General features: G+C 44.5%; 1 protein-coding gene across 2 annotated transcripts; it reads right to left on the bottom strand.

The window, feature by feature from the left end:
- Window positions 1-785: 785 nt before the first annotated feature.
- Window positions 786-21,061, bottom strand: b3gnt2b (UDP-GlcNAc:betaGal beta-1,3-N-acetylglucosaminyltransferase 2b). 2 transcript variants are annotated; one of them, XM_080507022.1, is made up of 3 exons: window positions 20,898-21,061; window positions 6,411-6,560; window positions 786-2,304 (listed from the first exon to the last, which is right to left on the bottom strand). In XM_080507022.1, exon 3 carries the CDS (start codon window positions 2,284-2,286, stop codon window positions 1,093-1,095), a length of 1,194 nt encoding a protein of 397 aa, XP_080363148.1. In that variant the 5' UTR covers window positions 2,287-2,304; window positions 6,411-6,560; window positions 20,898-21,061; the 3' UTR covers window positions 786-1,092. The 2 variants fall into 2 exon arrangements, with proteins under 2 accessions (XP_080363148.1, XP_080363149.1); XM_080507023.1 differs by lacking the exon at window positions 6,411-6,560.
- Window positions 21,062-21,328: the final 267 nt, after the last annotated feature.

Genomic DNA, 21,328 nt, shown 5'->3' with positions numbered 1-21,328 from the left:
CAAAAAACAAAAACAAAACCCAGCAAACAGCGGAGAGCTGAGCGACTAAACACTAAACACAGCTCCCCCCCCCCCCCAAAAAAAAAAAAAAAAAAAAGACAGCCGAGACTAAAAAGAACAAGCGCAACCTTTGGAAACACGTCAGATCAGCTTTTTCACACAGACTCCAGCAGCTTGGTAAAAACGTTAAAAATGCACTTAAGGCTTTTACGCTTCTTCTTCTTCTTCTTCCAAGTCTTTATTTCTGTGTAAAGTGGAGACCTGAAGCACAAGTAGACAGCATTTGGATTTCTCGACACCAACCACCGAGCGCAGACCCGCCGGGCTCCGGTTGGTTCTGGCTTCCTGAAGGCAGATTGTGCGTTCACGACGCTGAACGTCCCACATGTGCGACAAAAAAAAAAACAAACAAAAAAAAAAAATATCCAGCACAAAATCACAAGAAGCTGAAAATCTACATTGCCACTTTTTTTTGTTGTTGCTTTTTTTTATTTAAATGCTTAATTTTAGGAGGAACAGACTCCGTTATCAAGCCTGAAAAGATGCGTTTGGGGTTTAATGGAGGTCTTTGTGAGTCACGTGTGAATACTTTAGGGAGTGTGGATGAATAGCAGCACAAATGGGCCTCCAGCTACAATCGACAGGAAGAGCTGGCTGGGAAGCACTGGTTTTACCACAAACTGCCCCCCCCCCCCCCCCCCCCCCCCTCCCTCGTTTGAAATGTCCCGACACCACAGGGGAAGTGATGTGGTGCCGCTGCGGTACCTCGGCGCAGCGCCCCCAGGTGGACTCCTTCCTGCCTCAGTCGAGTTCTTTAATACAGCATTGAGACGCTCCGGCGGAGCCGTGACAGTGTTAAAGCTTTACAGAGGACGTATAAATAGTGAGATAAATATGACGGGACACATTCGCTCTGGGGTGAAGCTCACCGTGGAAATCTGACCATTCAGTCAAAATAAGTCGGGGGAGGGGGAGGGGGAGGGCGATGCGACTCGCGTCACAACGTGGGGCTGAGTGTTCGACTGACTTCCTGAAATAAAGTGTTAACTTAAAAAGCTGCCGACTTCCCACGCGCCGCTGGCTCCGGCGTGGTCACTGGCAGGTCAGGCCGGGGCTGCTGAGCCAGGACCAGATCTGGATCATCTCCTGCGGCGTGCGGGGGTGGACCAGCATCAGGCTCTTGTAGGCGCAGGGGTTGTAGCGGTACTTCTCCTCGATGTTGAACGTCCTGAAGCCCTTGTGCTTCTCGGGGGCCAGCCCCAGCTTCTGCAGGCACATGCCGGTGTAGACGTCGTCGATGGGGTAGAGCGCCACCTGCCGCGACGCGTTGTGCAGCCGGGCGGCGAGGTCGCCCGAGAACAGGTAGCCGCCCCCGCCGGCGTACGGAGGGTACGTGCCCACGAACATGCTCTCCGGGATGAAGTACTTCACCTTCTTGTCTCTGTGCGGCCCGGCGTTGGTGATCACGTCCCCCACGAACAGGTCCTTGGCCCTGGGCTCCGGCAGGCCCGCCAGGAACTCCAGGATGCGGCGCGTGTTGACGAAGACGTCGTCGTCGCCCTTGAAGATGAAGCGGGCGCCGGCGCAGCGGGCCTGGATCCACTCCAGGAACAAGACCTCCTTGACGGTCAGGTTGAAGAAGGAGTCCCTGAAGCCCCACTGGATGAGGTCCCGGTGGCGCTCGCCCTCGTAGCGCAGCATGGCCGACAGGTCCGGGTGGTGGTCGCCCGCCGTGGTGTTGCCCAGGAGGAACACGGTGGCCACGGTCCGGTTGGCCGTGACGCCCGCCCGGCCCCACGACTGGCGGATGGCCTGGCGGCGGTCGAAGTGCGGCGCCAGGGATTTGACGGCCAGGAGCAGGAAGGGTGGCTCCCGGCAGACGTGGGGCTGGTCCATGATGGCGGCGTAGGACCGGCAGCGCATGTAGACCAGGAAGTCCTTGAATCGGTCCGGCAGAGAGTTGTAGTCCTTGATCTGCGTGGTGACCTTGTAGTTGGGCCGGCAGGGGTCGGAGGTCAGGCCCGAGGCGTTGAGCCAGCCGGGCAGCTCCGCCGCCGTCCAGTTCCCCTGCAGGACCGGGTTGCTGTGGAAGTTCAGGACCTGCTGCTGCTGGTTCCAGTACGCCGGGTGGGGCAGCAGCTTGGTCCAGAACGCTTTGGAGGGGATGACCACCTTGTGCAGGCCATTTTTGTCTTGGCCGCTGTTCCGGCTGATGAGGATGAAGATGAAGAGGTTGACCATCATCACCGTCACAAAGATCTTCAGGTTCCTCCGCAGCAGCGCCATGGCGGAGGCCGTCGCCACCTGGTGGGGAACCACAAACCGGGAACCAGTCTTGAAACCGCAACATTTAAAATGCTTGTTTACACGACAATGTTTCCAGTGAACATGCATCATTTGTTATTGAAAAAACACACAGAAACGGGACGAAATGCTGAAAACAGGTCTGAGCATTTTCAAAAAGTTGCATTTTCAGTGGCTCGGAGCTCCGTTGTCACAATGAAAATACCACGAAAGCATAAACGGGCCCTGAAGGCTCTTTTCCACCAGTTCCTCCTCACCTCCCTTTACAACACAGCACCACCATGGCCCCGATGTGATGTGGAGCAAACATCCAATAGAAATCAGCACAAATAATAAACGGTATATATTTTTATATATTTATCCCAATATTACAAAATGTGGATTGTCACGATGGGGCTTCACTGTCCGGTGTTTCAGTTTCACTGGTGCCCCTGTTAAATGGTGACTTCTGCCACCAGCCGTTATGATATCCTCATTTCAAAAAGGAAAATTAGTGTTTTGATGGCACATTGCTGGAAGAACAACAGTAAACTGTGGCTGTAACACTATTACTAGACATTTCTACTGATTAAAAACAGTCTCAAACCATCTCACAAGTCCAATTCAAAAATCCATCGCGCCACTCATTTCTGGCTTTAATATGCCACGATTTTCTGACAGTTGTTTGTGAAGCCGTTGAGCATTCTGAATTTCTGGGCTAACACTTTACTGCCCCTCCTGAGCTTTACTGCACTGATCCTGTTCGTTGGGGTTCCTGTTCTTGAAGAGAAGGTCAAAGGTTGAAGACGACTCTCCGTCCAAGAAACCAACGAGGGGTTGAAGCCCTCGGCTTTATCTGCATCCAGTTTAATCCTGATTTAATGGATTCACATTCACCGCTTCATCTCAACACAAGTCACACAACTTTTGCCGTCCAGGCTGAATGTGTTCACCCACTGTGGAGCTCCAACATAGACAATCATTGACAGAGCAAACCTCTGCTGTATCTGGGGGGGGGGGGGGGGGGTGTGTGTGTGTGTGTGTGTGTGTGTGTCTGTGTGTGTGTGTGTGTGTGTGTGTGTGTGTGCTTCAGTGATAGTGATCATGAAGCTGCCTGCATGCTCACATAAGGTTCTGGCAGCAGTCCAAACTCCAGATAATAAATCAGAAGAACTCACTATAAAGGGTTAGTCATCTCTTTTCCCTTAAAGCAACCAACGGTCATAAGGAGCATTTTTCACACTGGGATGTAAATTACACTACAGACAGAAAATGCGAGGTCAACGGTGGAACTGCTTCTTAATGTGGCGAAGCTCCTGGTTCGGCACTAGAAGTTTCTCCGGGCTCAGTTGTTTTAAAACTGGTGGAGCGCCGTCACTCAGTGTCTCCAGACGGGGAGCAACAGCAGGAGGTGGAGCGCAGTTTTCATTTCTGCATTATTAAGGGGAAACGCTGTTGAAATTGATGAAACAACTGCAACGTTAAAATACAAATAGTTGGATGCTATTTTGATATATTCATTAATACTTTGTATATTGAGGAATGAATATACAAATGATCTTTATTATTAGTAAACAAATAGAATATTTAACACACACTAAAGTACCAAAAATTGTCCCGTGTTTAATACTTTTGGAGTTTAAAATCATTTAAGCTAATATTAGTCAAACCAAGTTTGTTTAACATCATTTTGCTCCTTCATTTCATAAAGTAATTGTCATATTTTCCTGCAGTTTTTACGAGACGATGGACTTCTGTACTTCTGTACTGTGCAACAACCAACCTCACTTGGTCTTTAATTGATTCATGCTCATGTCTTTATTGAAATTTCAGGTAAAATGGTACAGTTTTGCTAAAGTAATTTGTAATGGTCTGTGATGATGATTTATATTTTGAAGAGAGAAAAACAAACTGCAGTGTCTTAGCATACAATACATCAGAATTGAGTTTATACACGTCAGCAGAAGAAATAAATAAGCTAAAAAATAAAAAAAGACGCGGAAACAAGAAGGGGGAGTAAAAGGAACGTATCCGATTTAGTAACTATTTTAAAATTGTATATTCCGTGACTTGGTGAAAAAGAACCTGCGATATCGTGCAGCCTGACTGCCATTCGCTGGTTCTGATGATCTTCACTGGATTCAACCTATTTTACATCCACACACGTGAAACAGTGTCAAAACCACCTGCCGTTGCAAACGGCTCAGACAAGAGCGACTGAGGAGGTCAGATGGTCCGCTGGTCGAACCGCCTGCATCCTTCCTGCATCTGCTCTGTGTTGCGGCCTCCCTAGCAACAGCTCCCGGTGTTTACCCTCCTCCATCATCGCCTCTGCCTCGTCTGCCCCGCCCCTTCCTCCTCAAGTTTGCTCAAATTCACGGGAAAAACAGGCCCAAGCGCCTACGTAAACAGAGTGACCGTCACAGAGGAGCACAAGCGTGGCTCCTCTCGACTCCGCCCTCCTCCGTTCTGGTTCTCATGGATAATTAGGCCTTCCTGTGCTCTCCGCCCCACACTAACAAGAGGACTTCTGGGAAATCAGTGGGTGGGGGAAGGTGGGCTTCTGCAGGAGGAAGCTTGAACAGCATGAGGACGAGGCACGTCAGGAGTTTGAAAGTAAACACTGCCTGGTCTGGTGAGCCATCTGTGTTTGCTCGTGAACCTCGTCTCAGCGTCAGTCCTTTAACAGTCGGTTTAGCAAACCGTCGGTCACACTTTCAACTGCGTGTGACACACGAGACGCCCTCCTCCACACCGAGTGGAGATCGTTGTCGTGTGTGAGGAGCAGTCCCAAAAATGATTCAATGGCGTTTACTGAAATAAATCCTTCCAACGTGAACCTGAAGAGACACAAAACCGAGGGAGCTGCTGCTTTACGTACGGGCCACATGGGTTCTCTTTCCCTTTCTACTATTGTACAGCGTATAAAGCAGAGGTGTCAAATCTAAGGCCCATGGACCAAAGTCAGGCCACGATAAGCTCCAATCCGGCCAAACCACTGAGCAAATCGAAGAATTTGCAAAGAAACCATCCTCTTTGAAATGAATGACATGTATTTGACCCTCCTGGTTCAGAGACAACTTCTGCCATTCAACAGAATTAAACACATTTTAAAAGCAGAAAACACACTTGTGTCTCGGGGAAAAAACCCGAGACACACAAAGTTCATACTTTGTGGCACCAGGTTCTGGTCAACGACAAAGCAGAAGCAAAAGGCGAGAGAAGAAGTGCATTATCTCACCAAGCTTACTCATGTGGAAGAAATGGGAACCGTGTGGAAGGGCAGTCACGCAATGTTTACTTCACGGTATTACAGAAGGTCTAAACTGACAATTTCCTGTCCGAAAGATCAGAGGTTCAATTCCCCTTTCCAAACAATCAACTGAAAGTTCAGCACCTTTTAGAAAATCCATAAAAAAAAAAAAAAAATACAGTTTCATCTTGTGAGAAATTAGACTTGGATTCATGCTTTATGTAATCTGTCATTGTGAGCTTTGTGTAACTGTTTACAAAGTTAAAGATAAAAAAAAAGAAGATAAAAAGCCAATGTTAACTCTGTAGATCAACACCTTGCAACAGAAAAACCAACTGTTTATTTTTGGGCCACTTGGAGGTTTTGGTCTCAGAATCTTCTAAATGTTCTAAAAAAAAAATAAGAAGGTGAAAAGGCCGAGATAAAAAAAAGTTTTGTTTGTTTTTAGCTTGGATCTTAAGATAACTAAACTCCCTCAGACCTAATAACCTGTGTTAAATTAATGAAAAAACCCACGTTCAATTAATATCATCTTCCCTTTGCGTACTGCAAAGCCTGTGGGAAGACCAAGTGGAAGCCAGTGAGGAAGCGAACAGGTCTGTGACACACTGATTAGATCTTCTGGCTCTCCATCAGTCAACACGGAGCTGTGTTTGACCACCGCCGCCTCCCGTGTGATCAGAGGTGAGGTGAGGTGAGGCCTCTCGCGCCAGCAGGGGCAGATTTGAGGGTTTAACGGTTTAGTTTGGACAAATTTAAACACCCCGTCCACGTCTAACAGACTGAAACTGACCACTAAACACTCATTCTAAAGGGAGAACGGCCACCTGCAGCATGGGAAGTGGCGTTGGAGGCGAATGATGTGTGATCCTACCTGTGCAGGTGAGTGAGCCTCCTCGGCTTGTGTTGTCTTGGCGTCTCCTCTCGGCGCTCTTACCCCATACTTATCTCCGCCCCCTGGGAGCAGCAGCCAATAGGGAGACGGTGAACGAGGGGGGGGGGGGGGGGCAGAAACCGGATGGATCTGAAGGAAGAAAATCCCCAAGAATAAAATGAACAACAATGTGTGTCAACAGCTGTGAGAAGCTGCACCTGAGGGAAAGAAAATGACAAACATCAGCAATTCGGGTATCTGAAAAACCAGTTCTGATGTTTTTAAATATATATACACATATATATATATATATATATATATATATATATATAGAGTTGGAGGATGTTGGGAGCTGCTGAAAGTGATGGCAGAGCATCACCGTGAAAGAGCCTGGTCCTCAGAAGGCAGGTGGATTACAGGAGATGCACCGTCGACCCTGCTGCTCTCTGGAAGGACACCTACACCCTGTTTACACCACAACAGGGCCTGTAAACACGCTCTGTTCACACCACAGCGTTTTTCAAGTCAAGGCGGAAAACGTTTGTTGTGTTTATGCAGTTTGTTTACATGACAACAACGCTGGGAGTCGCTGAAACGCTGCACTTGCAGATGATAGTTTCTGGTCACGTGTGACTTTCTCGAAACGCACAGATTTCGGTCTCCGTGTAAACACAGGAACTTTTCTGAAACGCAGGACTGAATGAGCACACGGCAGTTGCACAAGTGCAATTGGTCGACAAAAATACAAGGATTCCAGAGTGTTCCTGACTCTTTTGACTTTCACAGCACTCCCTCAACAAAGGACACATTTACTACACCATCATCTGGATCACATGTGGAGACGCATTAACAATGAGCAGGTCAGCATGCATTACAGAATAAAACAAACTGCATGTAAACTAAACAAATGTAAACTCCAGTCTTCTCAGCTGTGCAAAGCGACACCAAAATGTTCGGAATGTGAAAGTGTTCTGAAACAAGTGCGCCGTCTCAAATCCATCACGGCCATGTAAACGGGACATAAAGTCTTCAAAACATCCACTTATTGCCAAGCCTTATGTCCAACACAAGTTCACTTGAAATGACGTGTCCAAAATTCAATATGTCAATACGGTTGAAATCTTTTCCCCAAAACAGGTTTACATCGGGGGTCAAACCAGTGGTTCAATGAGAAAACGTCAACTGATGTTTACATCTTCAGCGCAAACCTGCTCAGGTCTGCATTCGCAGCTTGAGTTTGGTCAAACTTATACTTTAGAACTTACATTTATTCAATGTTTAGCATTTTTCAAAGTGGCTAGCACAGGAAGCTTATGGATGTTTGCTGCATCAATCAAAAAATGCTAAAGATTATTTAACAACGGCTGTTATTTACCAAACCTTGTGATTCAGTTTAACAAATGCAGATTGATGGATTGTGAAAACAAAGCGTGAGAGCGTTCATTGGAGGTTTTAATATTATCAGTTTAATACCATTGATCGAGAGCAGAACCAGTCAGACATGATCAGATCAGAATCAGATCTCGTCAGTGCTGCAGAGAGCGAGAATTATGAAGAACAGCAGAAGGACTGAATCGTATTGCAATAACTCTCTAATAGATTCAAGTAAAGTAAGGAAACTACAATGATCAAACTTACATGCCAACCATAAATTACAGAAGAAGAAGAAGAACAAACAAAACATCCTCTTGATATCGTATCTAACAACCGTGTCACTGCTGATAATAAATCCTTAACCATATCAAGTAATCAGATTCTGGACGGGGAATCGTTGCTCTGATCGTCTCTCGCACTTATGAGGAATCGGGTTTCATGTATAGCATGGCGTCCACAATCCTATTACAGCAGAAAGCCTGGAGCCTGGTCTCCTGAAAGCAGGTAGACATGCTGAGTGACAGCAAAGCACACTGCCGGCATTGAATAAAGACAACAAGGTTAACTTTCACCACATGAAGCACAGAGGTCCACGTGTTCTTCCCACAAAGAGGAACCAGACGTTTTACATCTTCTTGTCTAATAGTTGTTTTGGGGGGATTTTGAAATTGCTTACATTTATAGGTGCGTGTACATGTCGATTCTGCCCCTGGAGCGTAGAGCTCTCATATTTGAGCTCCTCTTACTCATGCGGACAAGTTTCTGCATGCAGGTCTGCTGTGCCCCCGCTGCAATAGGACAGTAATTGGGAGGATCTTATTGTACAACTCATCATTGCTGTTCTTGGCCATTTTCTACAGAGTGCAGCAATAACTGGAACGCACTAATCCAGAGAAGTGAAAAGCTCGAAGGTCCTGGCCTAGGGGTGGATTTAGACTATGTCTACATACAGGAAGTAAGTAGAGTGCAAACCATTTGCCATATGGTAGTTCTCTGTATTAACTGGTTATAAAAATGTTATTAGTACATCTATAGTAACCAATTTGTTTGGCATTGCTCATAGAGGCTGTGTGGGTGTAGTTAAAAGTGAACCCTCAGGCTCCAAGCAGTGGTAGGTGGAGTGGATTCAGCACACCTGTACAGAGATTGGAGCCAGGTGTTGAGTTACTATTTGATGATCCTCGATTTGAATGCGACTAAAAGGGATCAGGCCTATATTAGACATAATTTTCACACTGAAACACACCTGTTCATTTTTATTTATTTTTTTTAAAGTGATGCACTGGTATGTACAAGTTTCACAATGAGCGATGTGAATAGAAATCCCTAAAGCCAACCCTGGGAAAACAGACAGCTTTGCTGCCAAAACAACATGTTCACATTGATCCTACAACCATTTTTAGAGGTTTAGGAATAGTGCGTGAAAATGGTTTGATGAGGTTTCACATATTCACCAGTTTACACTTAAACAATAATCTCTCAAGACTTGGTCGGTTGGATAAAGAGTCTCCAATATTACAAGACAGTTCTAATGGGTTAAACTGACTAAACCAATCAACATCTCTGTTCTTGAGCGGATCATCCACAAGACACGAAACAACAAACTCTTGGCTCCTACTATCCCCACTGGGAAAGTATTTTCAGTCAGTGTGCAGGGGCAGTGGATGTTAATAGGCTGCCTTCAATAATTGTGTTCAACACTGGGTTAAGCACACATTGTCTATTCCTGTGACTTGGCTGTAGCTCAAATTTCATACTGAACACCGGAAACCAGGATAGTTCAAAGGGTTCGCATACTTGATTACCAGCGTTCTGTCAAGCATGCAAGACGTGTGCCAAACCTGAATGACTGACGGTCGTGTAAGTGTGAACTGGGAAGTATTGACATTTCATAACTGTAAGTTTCTAGAGTATTTCAGTTATTTGTATTAATAGAAACCATGCGGTCAACACTAAATAGCAATGATTTATAATAACAACTAATAGCTTTATTTACAAGACGGTGTTCTTTAAAAGCAATTGCAGTCAAACTGTCAACACTTTTCTTTAAAACATGAAACCAACGCCACAGGCTTTCACTGTGAGAAGACCCTAAAGTGGAAATCTCCAATTTAAAACACACACCTGAGTTCTGTTCATTCTTAAACGTGGTTATGCAGGTTAGATTTGAGTGGTCAGCAGAAAGCAAGAATACACCACCTTTCACCACGCAGCGACAATGAATGACCTCTGTGACATGTCGGCCTGAGCAGAGACCAAACACACTGCAGGGAAGGACGAACAGACAGACGAGTTAATGAACAACTGGCCGTTTGTGTTTCTTGACTTTAGGCAGTGTTGACCGCCTTCCACTCCTCCCCATGTTCAGTTCTGTTTACACACTGCTGAGGAGAAGGGCGGCTTGTAGTGACGAGTACTCTTGCGTGTACATGCACGCGGAGTTAATTGCCGACCTGTCCAGGATGTAGCCTGCACACTGTCAGCCGAGATGGGCTCCAGCATCCTGAACCCTGTGACCCCCGAACTGGACGAAGTGGTGGAAAAAAATGTAAAAGATCAACCTGGTTCAAGGTGAATTAGGGCCTTAAAAATAGACTGATCCATTTCTTTAGAACTGACAAAATGTATGTTTTCTTTAAGGAATTGAAAATAATACTCAATATGTTGCCGTTTTTCTGTTGATCCTTCAGGATAATCTTTCTTTCTTTCTTTTTTTTAAATAAGTCAGGTGTTTTACTTATGGTGACAAATCGCTTGCTGTCTTGTTTTCAAAGTCACACCGCTTAACAGCTGTCAGTGCAACTTAACTGGGTGAAATACAGTCGACTGTGGAACAGAGTAAACTCAGGAACGAGTCAAGCAGCGCTGTCAAAAATAACTTTTTAGAGCCTCACTGATCACTCATTAAATCCACTCTTAACTCGACATCTTCACATCAATCCCTGCCTGTCAATCAGGAAAAAAAATCGCAATGTTTCCCCGACATCTCACATCATTTCCGTGTCATCTCACTGCTCCAGGGCTTCTGTACAAACTTGACACCAAAGTACAGAACATCTGACTGCATCAGAGCTGCGACTCGTGGCTCAGCTCTACATTGCCACACAATGAAAGAACATTGCAAACAAGCATGATAAATCCTCTTCAAGAAGTGGTTCATGCCTGAGGAATCATTATACAAAGTTTATGATCAACTCTTGTGCAGATAGAACAGATCAAAGCTAAAAACAAAACAACAAAAAAACGGGTAGCCAAGAGGTCACTAAGGTAGAGCATGCAAAGTCTGGCCGTGTGTGACAGCAGATAAGGCGGCGGCAGAGCAAACAAGTGTCCAATACCGAGGCCACATCAGGTCTGCAGGCAAAGGTCAGATTGTAACCGACGGTGCATGAAGAGGACAGATAAAAGAGGTCTGACCAATCAAGGAGGAAACAGAAATGAAGACCAAAGAAACTCTTCTGAACCGTCACAGATCACTTAAAATATCAGTAAGTGCTTCAGCTGATTCAGCACCATGCTGAGCCAAAAGTGTGTTTCAAGTTTACCGGTTCCTTGCTTCTCTGTGGGCGTGTCCACTGGCAACGAGTCGGAACTTGGGTTGTGCATCAAGAATTTCCGTGGTGGAAAAGCAGGTCGCAGCTTCCAGTTTTTCCCCCTCTGTCACAACTATAGTGAAAGTCGCTGCGTGAGCATCTCTGAATCAAAAAGTAGTTCAGCCCCCAGCGCAGTGAGGCGGCTGCTTTAAACCTGCAAGGAGTCAATCTGCTGCTTGACAAAATATTTGGCAACAATCCATCATTATGGTTTGGCTAAAAAAATTATTTTAATTATACACCTTTGTCAACTGAATGATTGAACTCTGGTACAATATGAACAGGATACAGTCCATCCCAGAGCAAACACACAGAGACAGGGCCACACACACACACACACACACACACTCCCAATCAAACCCATAGGGCCATTTAGTCACTACTTCACTTAAAGCAACCGTTTCTTGTTTCACCCACAAAGAAAACCGACGAATCCTGCCATGTGCTGCAATTGCACGAGACTCGATCCAAGGCCTGATAATTCACATCTGGGGGCAACCCTATTTTCCGTGATCTACTTTTCTTGTGGTCTACTTTTTGTATTTCCTCAGCGGAATTTGACATTTTGCGCCAAATGGGCTATGGGAACAGGAAGGTACCAGCCGCACATACCGAACTAAAAATGTGCAGCCTGAAATCCTGTATAAATGAATGTCACGCCAATGACTTATGAATATGTACAAGAAGAATCCAAACAAAACAATCATTGCCGTTATCTATGGTGGAGATTATCACCCGTCCACAACCACTCTGCCGTGACCTCCTTTCATTACATCTCTTGAATACAAACTCTATGCAAAACTCTTTAAATTGGCCCCGTATTCGAATCACGCTTGTGGAAAACAAACTTCATCTCTGTGCTGTAATCTGCTAAACGCCGTCGCCGACCGGGACCTGCGTGGGCCAGAACTGTAAAAGACAGTTTCAAGCACTACTTGACACAGTCAGAAGAATATAAGAGGACAGTGAAGCGTGAGGGGGGAAAGGGGGCTTCATAGCAATGTGGTGCAAAGAGAAGCACGCCATAAATAGCCTGAGAGCTTCGGCCGTCTGAGCTGGAGTCTGTCCACCAAATATCGACAGACCGCAACAGTATTCACAAAGGGCTTAAAGGACTCACGTGTACGAGTTGGTAGCAGTAATGCTCCATCTCTGCTGGTCTTGATTTTACTATAAATCTACTGCCCCCTTGCTAATAGTCAGTTATTGTATCATAGACATCTATGTTTCACACAGGAAGTCAGAAAAAAACAACTTCCTGAATTAATTGTATTTCAAGAAAAACAAAACTATAATCAAAAAAGCAATACGTGCCAAGTGATATAAGCCCATAGCATACGCACACTCCAAATAGAAAGGAATTTCTCATTATCAACAAATACTTGTGAGTGAGGCTGCCCATACTGAAGGTCATCTGTCTCCATGCCGTGACCCGCTCACTCACACTCACCATAATCTAAACTTATCTCAACCTGAAGTCGTTGCGGTCGTGAGTGATGTGCACAGGCCCCTTGCTTGATAGTCACTTATTGTATCACACAAACATGCCAAGTTTGATCCCAACACATGACTCCCAGTGTGACCTGATGAGTTACAACTCCCATTGTTCACCAAACAGCTGTGACGGCTCGGCCATGAAGTGATTAGTTCAGTGAGACTGTTGCCGTCTCTTACAACTTGCAAAGGCAGAAATGATTCATCACTTCTTGTGAACATTTAGGCGCCAATGTCACAAGTACGAAAACTCCTCAGTCGATGGAGGACCTTTTGGAGATGAGTACATGCAACCACTATGACACCTTGTACCATCACAGATTTCTAATACAGTGACTGATACCACTTTCATGAGGTCAAACATTCCGATAAAGAATTGCTCTTCCAGCAAATTATCAACACTTTTCTATTTTTGTTAAAAATCAAAGTCACCATGGACAGTCAATCCAGTTCTCTTCTAAATCATTAAGGCTCCTTTAGCTGCCTGATTCTATTCACCACTGCATTGCCTACATTGTGCAACGGATGGAGCAGACTTGATAACAGTGAGGGGAGGAAAGGAAAGTGCAAGATTTGTCAGATACATTGATAAAAATGTTATAAGGCTCAGAAGGGCTGCAGAATAGTAATATTTCTCTTTTTTTTTTTTGTATCAGTTTAAGTGTTGCCATCAACACAAATCTGTAACAAATGTTTAATAAAGTAACTGAAAAACAAAAGGAGTCCGAGATCCATTTTCTTTCAATTGTAACTTTCTCGTTCTTACCAAAAAAAAAGAGAGAGATTTGGGGCACGTCAACTTTTCACGAGAAAGAGTAGCAACACCGACTCATACAGGAAGTGAAGCAGCTGATCCCTGACATGGTCTCCGTGGGAAAGAATGAAATCATTTTGGGGATGATAGTGCTACAGCTATGGAGGCATGAATAACGATCAACAGGTCTGTTATTGCGACTGTGACTTGTTCCGCACCGCATAATCAGGTGACAAGCTTGTTATTAATAACACAACCACTTAAACAAAGGGGACACTTTGAAAATATTTGTTTACCGGAGCAAATCTGGCGCCACAACACAAATGGTCAACACACACAAAAAACTAAAGTTTCCGGCGGTGCATAGGTTTCTCTTTGCATGCCCCCGTCAGCATGGACCAACAGTGTGTGATACAAACAAACACCAACATCTCAACAAGTTGAATGTGACAGAACTTTGGAAGAATAAAAAAAAACAAAGTCTGACTCCTGCTGATGGTTCACAGTGATGGATTTCCACAGAAAAGCATTACAGGAGGACTGACAACAAGCCTCCATGGAAACTGTGGCTGTTGTGGTTGTTCAGTGGAAGAAAAAAAAACGGAAAATTGCAACTAATAGCAGCGGCTATTACAGGAAGGCAGAGAATCAGAATCCCAAGGGTATTTCAAAGTACATCTTTAAAAACAGACTGTGCCACAAGACATTACCCAGACAGCGTGTACTAGAAAACGACACAAATGTTTATCGGGAAGGAACTCGGTAGCTTTGTTTACAACAATAACATAACTACTGCTAATGCCGAGAGGAAGTCGGCAGTCTCATTAAGTTGTTGAGTACTTTCACAACTCTCTAAGGAAAATCACATTCAGAGATGACGCACAAACTGACAGAGTATCAAATAATATAATCAAAGTGTGAAGCGACGAGAAGGAACTCGAAAAGGGTTCGAAACGGTCTTATCACAAGAGGCGTTGCGTCATTTTCACAGGTCCCGACCTTTGCCAGCTTAAAGTATGAATCCACCCATCTCTGGTTCTCCTGATAGCCACTTTGAAGAGTCATCGCTTTATGTCATTTACAAAGAACAAGCACCAATGTGGCCACACCCCACCGAGTCTCTGACACGACACAATGAGCAGCACATGACAACATTTCAAAACAGGATGGTGCAGTGAAATATCCTGAGCAGAAGCCTTCAAAACTGCAATAACGCATAATGTGAACTCCAGTCTTCTTTAAGTCCCCGTCCACTGCCCGAGAACATCAGGAGCAGGGATGTAGAACTCATTGCATTTCGGGGGTCGCACAAAGCCCCATTCCCTCACCAGTAAAATGATCATAAGAACCTCTAAACTTAACAGAAACTGAAAAATATAATTTGTGTTTTAGTCCAAACAAGTAGGAGTACATTTTAAAGGCCAAATATAGTTTTCACACGATAAGCTTTGAAAGGTTTGTACAATTTCGAGTTGAGATTGCAAGCATGTTAGCCATGGTCTCGTATCGATCCACTTTGTATGGGACATTTTTCCACAGTTTTTGGGGGATTTATGCAAAAACGGTCAGCAGAATCATTAACAAGCAACTTATTCTCTATCTTTCTGCACGTTTTGATGTGCTTTTTATGCCTGTGGTGCCAGCGGTGTGAGACTAGTTACCCACAGAAAAAGAAAAATGAAGAAAAAAACAATAAGAAAATTAAACGGCCATCTAGGATAGTAATGCTTGCAGCTTGCCATGAGAACTAGAAAATTCCAGTGATCCCTTTGTGTGCCTTCCTCTGTTTTTTCCTCTCTTCCTCTCTTTTTTGATCCCAGTGTCTCCAAGGCAACAGGCGCTGATCTCCTCCATGAGGTGCCCCTCCCAGTATGGGACATTTTTTTGCAGTTGTTTTATTAGGATTCATTCAAAACGGTTACCCAAATACATCCCAAAATCTCATCGACTGGTCCTTGGATGATGACAAATCATCTCTGAAGTTTTCATGCAATTCGGGTTAATCGTTTCTGCGAAAAGTTGGTAACACACAAACTCACCAATAAACGCCAGCAGACAAAAACCTAACCTTCACGCCCAGCGTTTATTGGCGAAGGGAAAAATGCATAGAAGAAAAACCGTGACATATTTCTGCATATATCATGCATGCAACTCTGTAATTAATTACTGAAGAAAGTACATCACATACTCATGATGCAAACTTACAATATCTAGCCCTCTGGTTAGAAACAGAAGACTGTGGCCCGATCACCAGAGGAAAGCTAAAGTCCGACTGGTGCCTGGGCAAATATTAAGAAACCGATACATCCGACATGAGTTGATTAGAAACTATAAATGGATAACTGAGTGCACACACATCCTCAGGAAGAGGGTACGTGTGGCAGACGGGGAGGCAGAATGCTTGCAGCGGTACAAGCAAGGTTTCAATCCGCTAACGGAACTCATGAGTCCAATTTGGAGGCGTATAGGAATGGATGTCTGTGAATCAGTACGCTGTTGTGCCAAATCTGAAACGTCATTGTGCGAGTCTTTGCAGCCCTTCATTGCACTGCAAAGCTTCAGTAACACACTGTGCTTGTTTAACTGCTGGGCGACCAGTCAGTTCCTCTGGGGCTGTCTCGGATCCCTATGTATTTGCACGTGCAACTACTGCAGCTCACATGCTAAGAAACTCCAAACACTCATATCCTGTTGCCCAAGAAGAGAGTTGCCTGACCAACCCAGACTCTCATTTCTACCCGATATGCAGGGGAAAAAAGAACCAAACAAGTGACATTACCCTAAACCCAAACCAGGATTTAATGTATTCAAACTAATCTACAGCCCACAATGATAGAAAAACACAGCGTGGATACTTTGACTCACGTGAATACTGAGAAATATTTACTTCAAATACTGCCTTAAGAATTGTATTCGTCTTCTCAACTACAAACATTGTCGTGCCTACGAATGAACTGGGATTAGAAAAATGCAGGTGGAGTATAGCAGTAAAGAAAAAACAAATAGGTTACAATGGTTTCACTACAAGTTCCATGTTGTCATCTTCCCCCAGTGGAAAAGGCCTGGTGGTAGTAAATTCTACAGAAGGGCACATTGCTCCCCTTGGTATGAGTCACACCGAGTCCAAAACCTCAATGCTTTTCTTCATCAATTGTTACTGTACTCCTAAATGCAACTCACCATAAAAGTGCATTCCCTTGATACTTTTTCTGGGATCATAGAAAGGAAATCTTTAACACCGAGTCAGACTGACGAAAGAAACTCAAGGAAACTGAGAAATCAGACCTGCAACAATGGATTCAAACCATGTCCTGCTCATAGAGCATCACCTGTCAGTTTATACTGAGGCATCAAAAGATATTCAATTGCCAGCAACCGACAGAGCAAGTACAGAGGAGGAGCTCAGGATTAAATAAACATTATAGGGCGAGAACACCATTCTATCTGAGCCATTAGCCAATGGCCTTAAAAGGAAAACCACCAAGAAAACAAACAGCAATGAACTGGATCTCAGAACCAGTTGACAGCCTCAGTTAACCCGAGCATTTCTACACAGAACCATCGTTGTTGATCAATCGTCTGCTTGCATTGGTCCTGTGACCAACCCTTCAAAGCATCTGTCTTTACATCTCTTTATCCAACTCTGGAGGTGCTGGAGCTGATCCAGAATGGACGCTTTCCTCTGTGTTTTACTGGATATAAATGCCAGGAATTGGCCTTTACGTCTTCAAAAAGTCAATTAAATAAATGACTAAATCTTACAATATCCAAAAGCGTCCTCAAATTCTAACTACGCTATCCAAATAACTGAAAGCGTGGCCTCTAAATGGTTGATATTGAAATTGCTTTAGCGGTTTATACACCGCTGTTGTCACCTTTCTGAAAGATTCTATTTAAAGTTGTTTATTGTCAAACTGAAATGCTCTTCACCAGTGGAGTCGGTTGTCATTTAAGCCCGACTCAGGCCGATTCTTTTTAGCTGTATAAAAGGGGGATAGGAACATGGACACAAGCATGGCATGAGGATATCAATGTCAAGGCCGGCTGGGTTGAGTTTCACCAGATAAGTGCTGATATCAGGCATGGCAGCGGTTACACAACGGCTCTGACCATTATGGCCAATACTGGCGTCCGTTTGTTTTCTCCCGCCACTGCCATTAATGTCCATAAAGGCTCTAAAACTACGGATGTATTTGCCACAGCCAGGATCTGCTGCTTGTAAAGTGGCAGCAACATTATGGATTAGTTGTGTCCGTGCAGCAGCATATCCCTCCGTAAGCCGTTTTTAATGGATCTCAGGAAACAGTGGCAGCCGAGCATTTTAATAATAATGGCTGTAGAGTTCGTAAATACACGTTTAGATTAAGATTTCTTAATCTGCCATCAAAACAATAATAAAAAAAAGGGGGGGGGGATTTTTTTACCTGTTGTGATCAGATTAAATCAGGACAAAAAAAAAACAACTCCCAAGTGCTTGCCTTTCGTCAGATTTAGAGCTTTGTGCTTATCGTACAATAGGTAGTGTAGATCTGAGGAGGACAGTGATTAGTTTTCGGTCTCACCATCAACGTAAGCAGACGTGTGACTCGGGGAGCTTTTCAGAACCACTTGACGTACCGTGACTGTTGAATCTGAAAGAGAGCTGCTCAGCTCGCTAAGCTGTCAGCACATGCTGACAGAAGGACTGTGAAGCAGCAAAAATCATGTTAAGAGATTACAACACAGTTTGAAAGCTATTGAAGCGTACTGGATCTTGTGGGGAACTGACCGCTTCCTTGATCCAAATCTCTTCCCATACGGCGAATTACGAGTAAGGCACCGAGCAAGAGTTCCCTAAAATGCATAACATTTTTAGCAAACGAGCAGCGTGAGTCACGGTTAAGTGTATTGGAGGAGCCTGCCGGTTTTGTGCTTACAGTAAAACTATTAACTGCCTCTACGTGTAGAAACCAGAAGTAACAGTGGTTTTCTACTCACTTTAGATGGAGCTGGCTGATTATGTTGAATTTAAATAATAGCCCTCAAGCTTACAATATATGAAAGATGAATGGTTTGATTTCAATAAAAACTTTATCTGCAAATGGCCAATCATAAACCAGTGATGATTACTTAGTTTGTTCTGTTTTGCCTTGTCACAGGGAACATAAAGTTGCGTTATCACATTGAAATCAAGTGTCTCTCAGTGTCCCTGTAACCTGCCAACAAACACCCCCCCCAACACGGATCAGCAGAAAAGAACCTAAAAAAGACTATAATGTGTTTTGTCAGCCAAGTAACTACATTCACCTCAACTGGTCAGAAGACATTTGAGAGAAACTGCTGGTGAAACAGAGCGAGTGGGAAATATGTCACCGTCTGTCTAAATGGGCCAGTGTAGATTTTTGTGTTACCGACCATTTAGTTTTAGCGCCGACCTAAAGGGACGCAAATATAATTAGCAGCGCTCCTGGGTGTCTGTGCGACTCCCATTTGAAACACGTAGAAATGAGCGACCTTGAAGTGGGAAAAAAAAAACCAACTACATATTTTAGAACAGTTGCATGTTTAGAAAATTAAAACAAATTATAAATACTGTACTGCTCTCACTGTGTCTGCAGGATTTGCCAATGGACCTTCAACTGGTTTATAGTAAACCTGTGCATGTCTTGAAATGTTCCGAGTAAGAAAATCAGTTCTTTATTCCTCACACTAATTTGCCTCAATCAAGGGTGTTTGGGGGTTAATGATAAGTAGCTCATTAGGTGACGCAGATTGAGAAGAGATGAATACATGAGAGTGGATTAATGTCCCTGTAAAAGGTCACAAATTTGATTAAATGAACAGGTCGGCGTGTCCTTGAGCAGAAAACAGGAGCTCGAGTGTGCGAGTGTGGTTGAGCAGGTTCCTGACGGCACAGTGAATCCCAGGCAGACCAATGGGAGACTATCTAATCAGAGCTGGCTTTTGTGTTTGCCGCCAACATTCATTGCGTCTTAAAAGACATAACGGGCCATTCAGTATAGGACCCGTTATGATGGAAAAGCAAATACGTATTGAATAGCTCAGCCACATCCAGTGCAAACGGACACTCGCGAACCATCAGGTGCATCGCTTAAAAAGTACAAGTGCAATTTCAACTGGATTTGCCCCTTCGTCACCAGACAAATGACGAAATAAAACTTTACCTGATTGAGTTCATTAAGAAAGCCACCTTTGTTTTAAATGATTTTATCACAAGCTGGTCAGATACTATCCTAAAACAAATTTGAGAGCTGAATCTCATTCAGGAGGAGCACTGAATCTCTCTCTTTAAAAAAAAAAAAATACAACCTAAAAAGAACAGGCGGAAAAACATCTAAATGCTCCAACACAATTTTTTTTTTCTTTTTTTACCACAAGACTTCTCCAAGTCTTCAGCCAAGCGATTTATTCACCGAATTCAGTTGTTAATCATTTCAGGAGGTCTGGATGAGAGATACTCATCTGAAATGTGATCTGGACATTTCAGTGTAAACACAGTGGAGCTCTCACACACACACTCACACACACACACCCCTGAAGAAACTGTGGAAAATGTTACTCATGTGATGAATAAAACGTTGATCTTGGGAGAGCATGTATGCAGAGAATGGGCCACTTTAACCGGGATTACCCGGGTTTGTGTAGGTTCACACATGCCCCCGCCTCGTTTTAACACATGTCACACGTGTTTTTAAAGTTTAGTGGGCAACTTTTACTTTGTTATATTAGTAGTTCTTCCACCATGAAGTCCGGCAATCAAATAATACACTTTAATTCTTGAAAAAAAAAAAATGTAATCTTTGCCTGAAAAGTGCATTTAAAAACGAACTACCATGCCTCAGCTGATGTGACTACCTGAAACGAGAACATGTCTGTAACTTCTCGGGTTGTTTAACACGGATTAAAGCCTATCAATTAATCGATTAAGGGTGTTTAAATTAACATATGGTGTACTGATGCTTGTGCGGCTAAAATTGCAGCGTGTTTTTTTTTTTTTTTCATTTCTTTTTTTGTAAACTAGCGTGGTTAAACTACAGGAGTTCTCCTGTAGTTTGCGTTTTCTTTTTCTCCTCGGTGTTTGCGGTTCCTTCCTGCGGGTCTTGCAGCGCCCAGCAGCCCAGCTCGGTGAAGTTCCCCCCCCCCACCCCACCCCCCACGCCCCGGTGTCCCCCCCTCCCGGCCGGGCTAACTTTACCGATGGCAGGTTAGCTTAGCGTCTCGTTCCCAGCGTCCCCTTCACACAACAGCTCCTCCGAGGCGCGTTCCACTCACCTCGTTTCTCAGCAGGTCCGGGCGGAAGAAGCGGGAGGCTGAAGTAAATCCATGCCCGGTGTGTTGTTGTTGTTTGTTTGTTTTGTTTGCTTTCCTTTCCCACCCCCGGTGATGTTTTTTCACTCCGCCGGGTCGTGGACTCGAGACTCACTGCTTTTTAACGGCTGCTCCTTCTCCTCTGACGACCGGAGCCGCGGAGTCGAGCGGCTGTTTCTGGGCGGGGCGACGACGCCCGCCCTCCCTCCCCCCCACTCACTCACTCGCACACAAATACACACAGCCATAGACGCACACGAAGGCGCGTGCGCGGTTTACGCAAACATTTACCAACGCCGGCGCCCCCCTCCCCCCCCTCCTCCCCCCACCCCCCTCTTTACTTTCGAGTCTCTAAATAAGGTGCGTAACTTTCTCCGCGTTTAATGCCCCGCTGG

This window comes from Blennius ocellaris (assembly GCF_963422515.1).
Source record: "Blennius ocellaris genome assembly, chromosome: 13".
NCBI lineage: Eukaryota > Metazoa > Chordata > Actinopteri > Blenniiformes > Blenniidae > Blennius > Blennius ocellaris.
The sequence above is the reverse complement of the archived record's forward strand: the minus strand, read 5'-3'. Positions and strand labels throughout refer to the sequence as shown.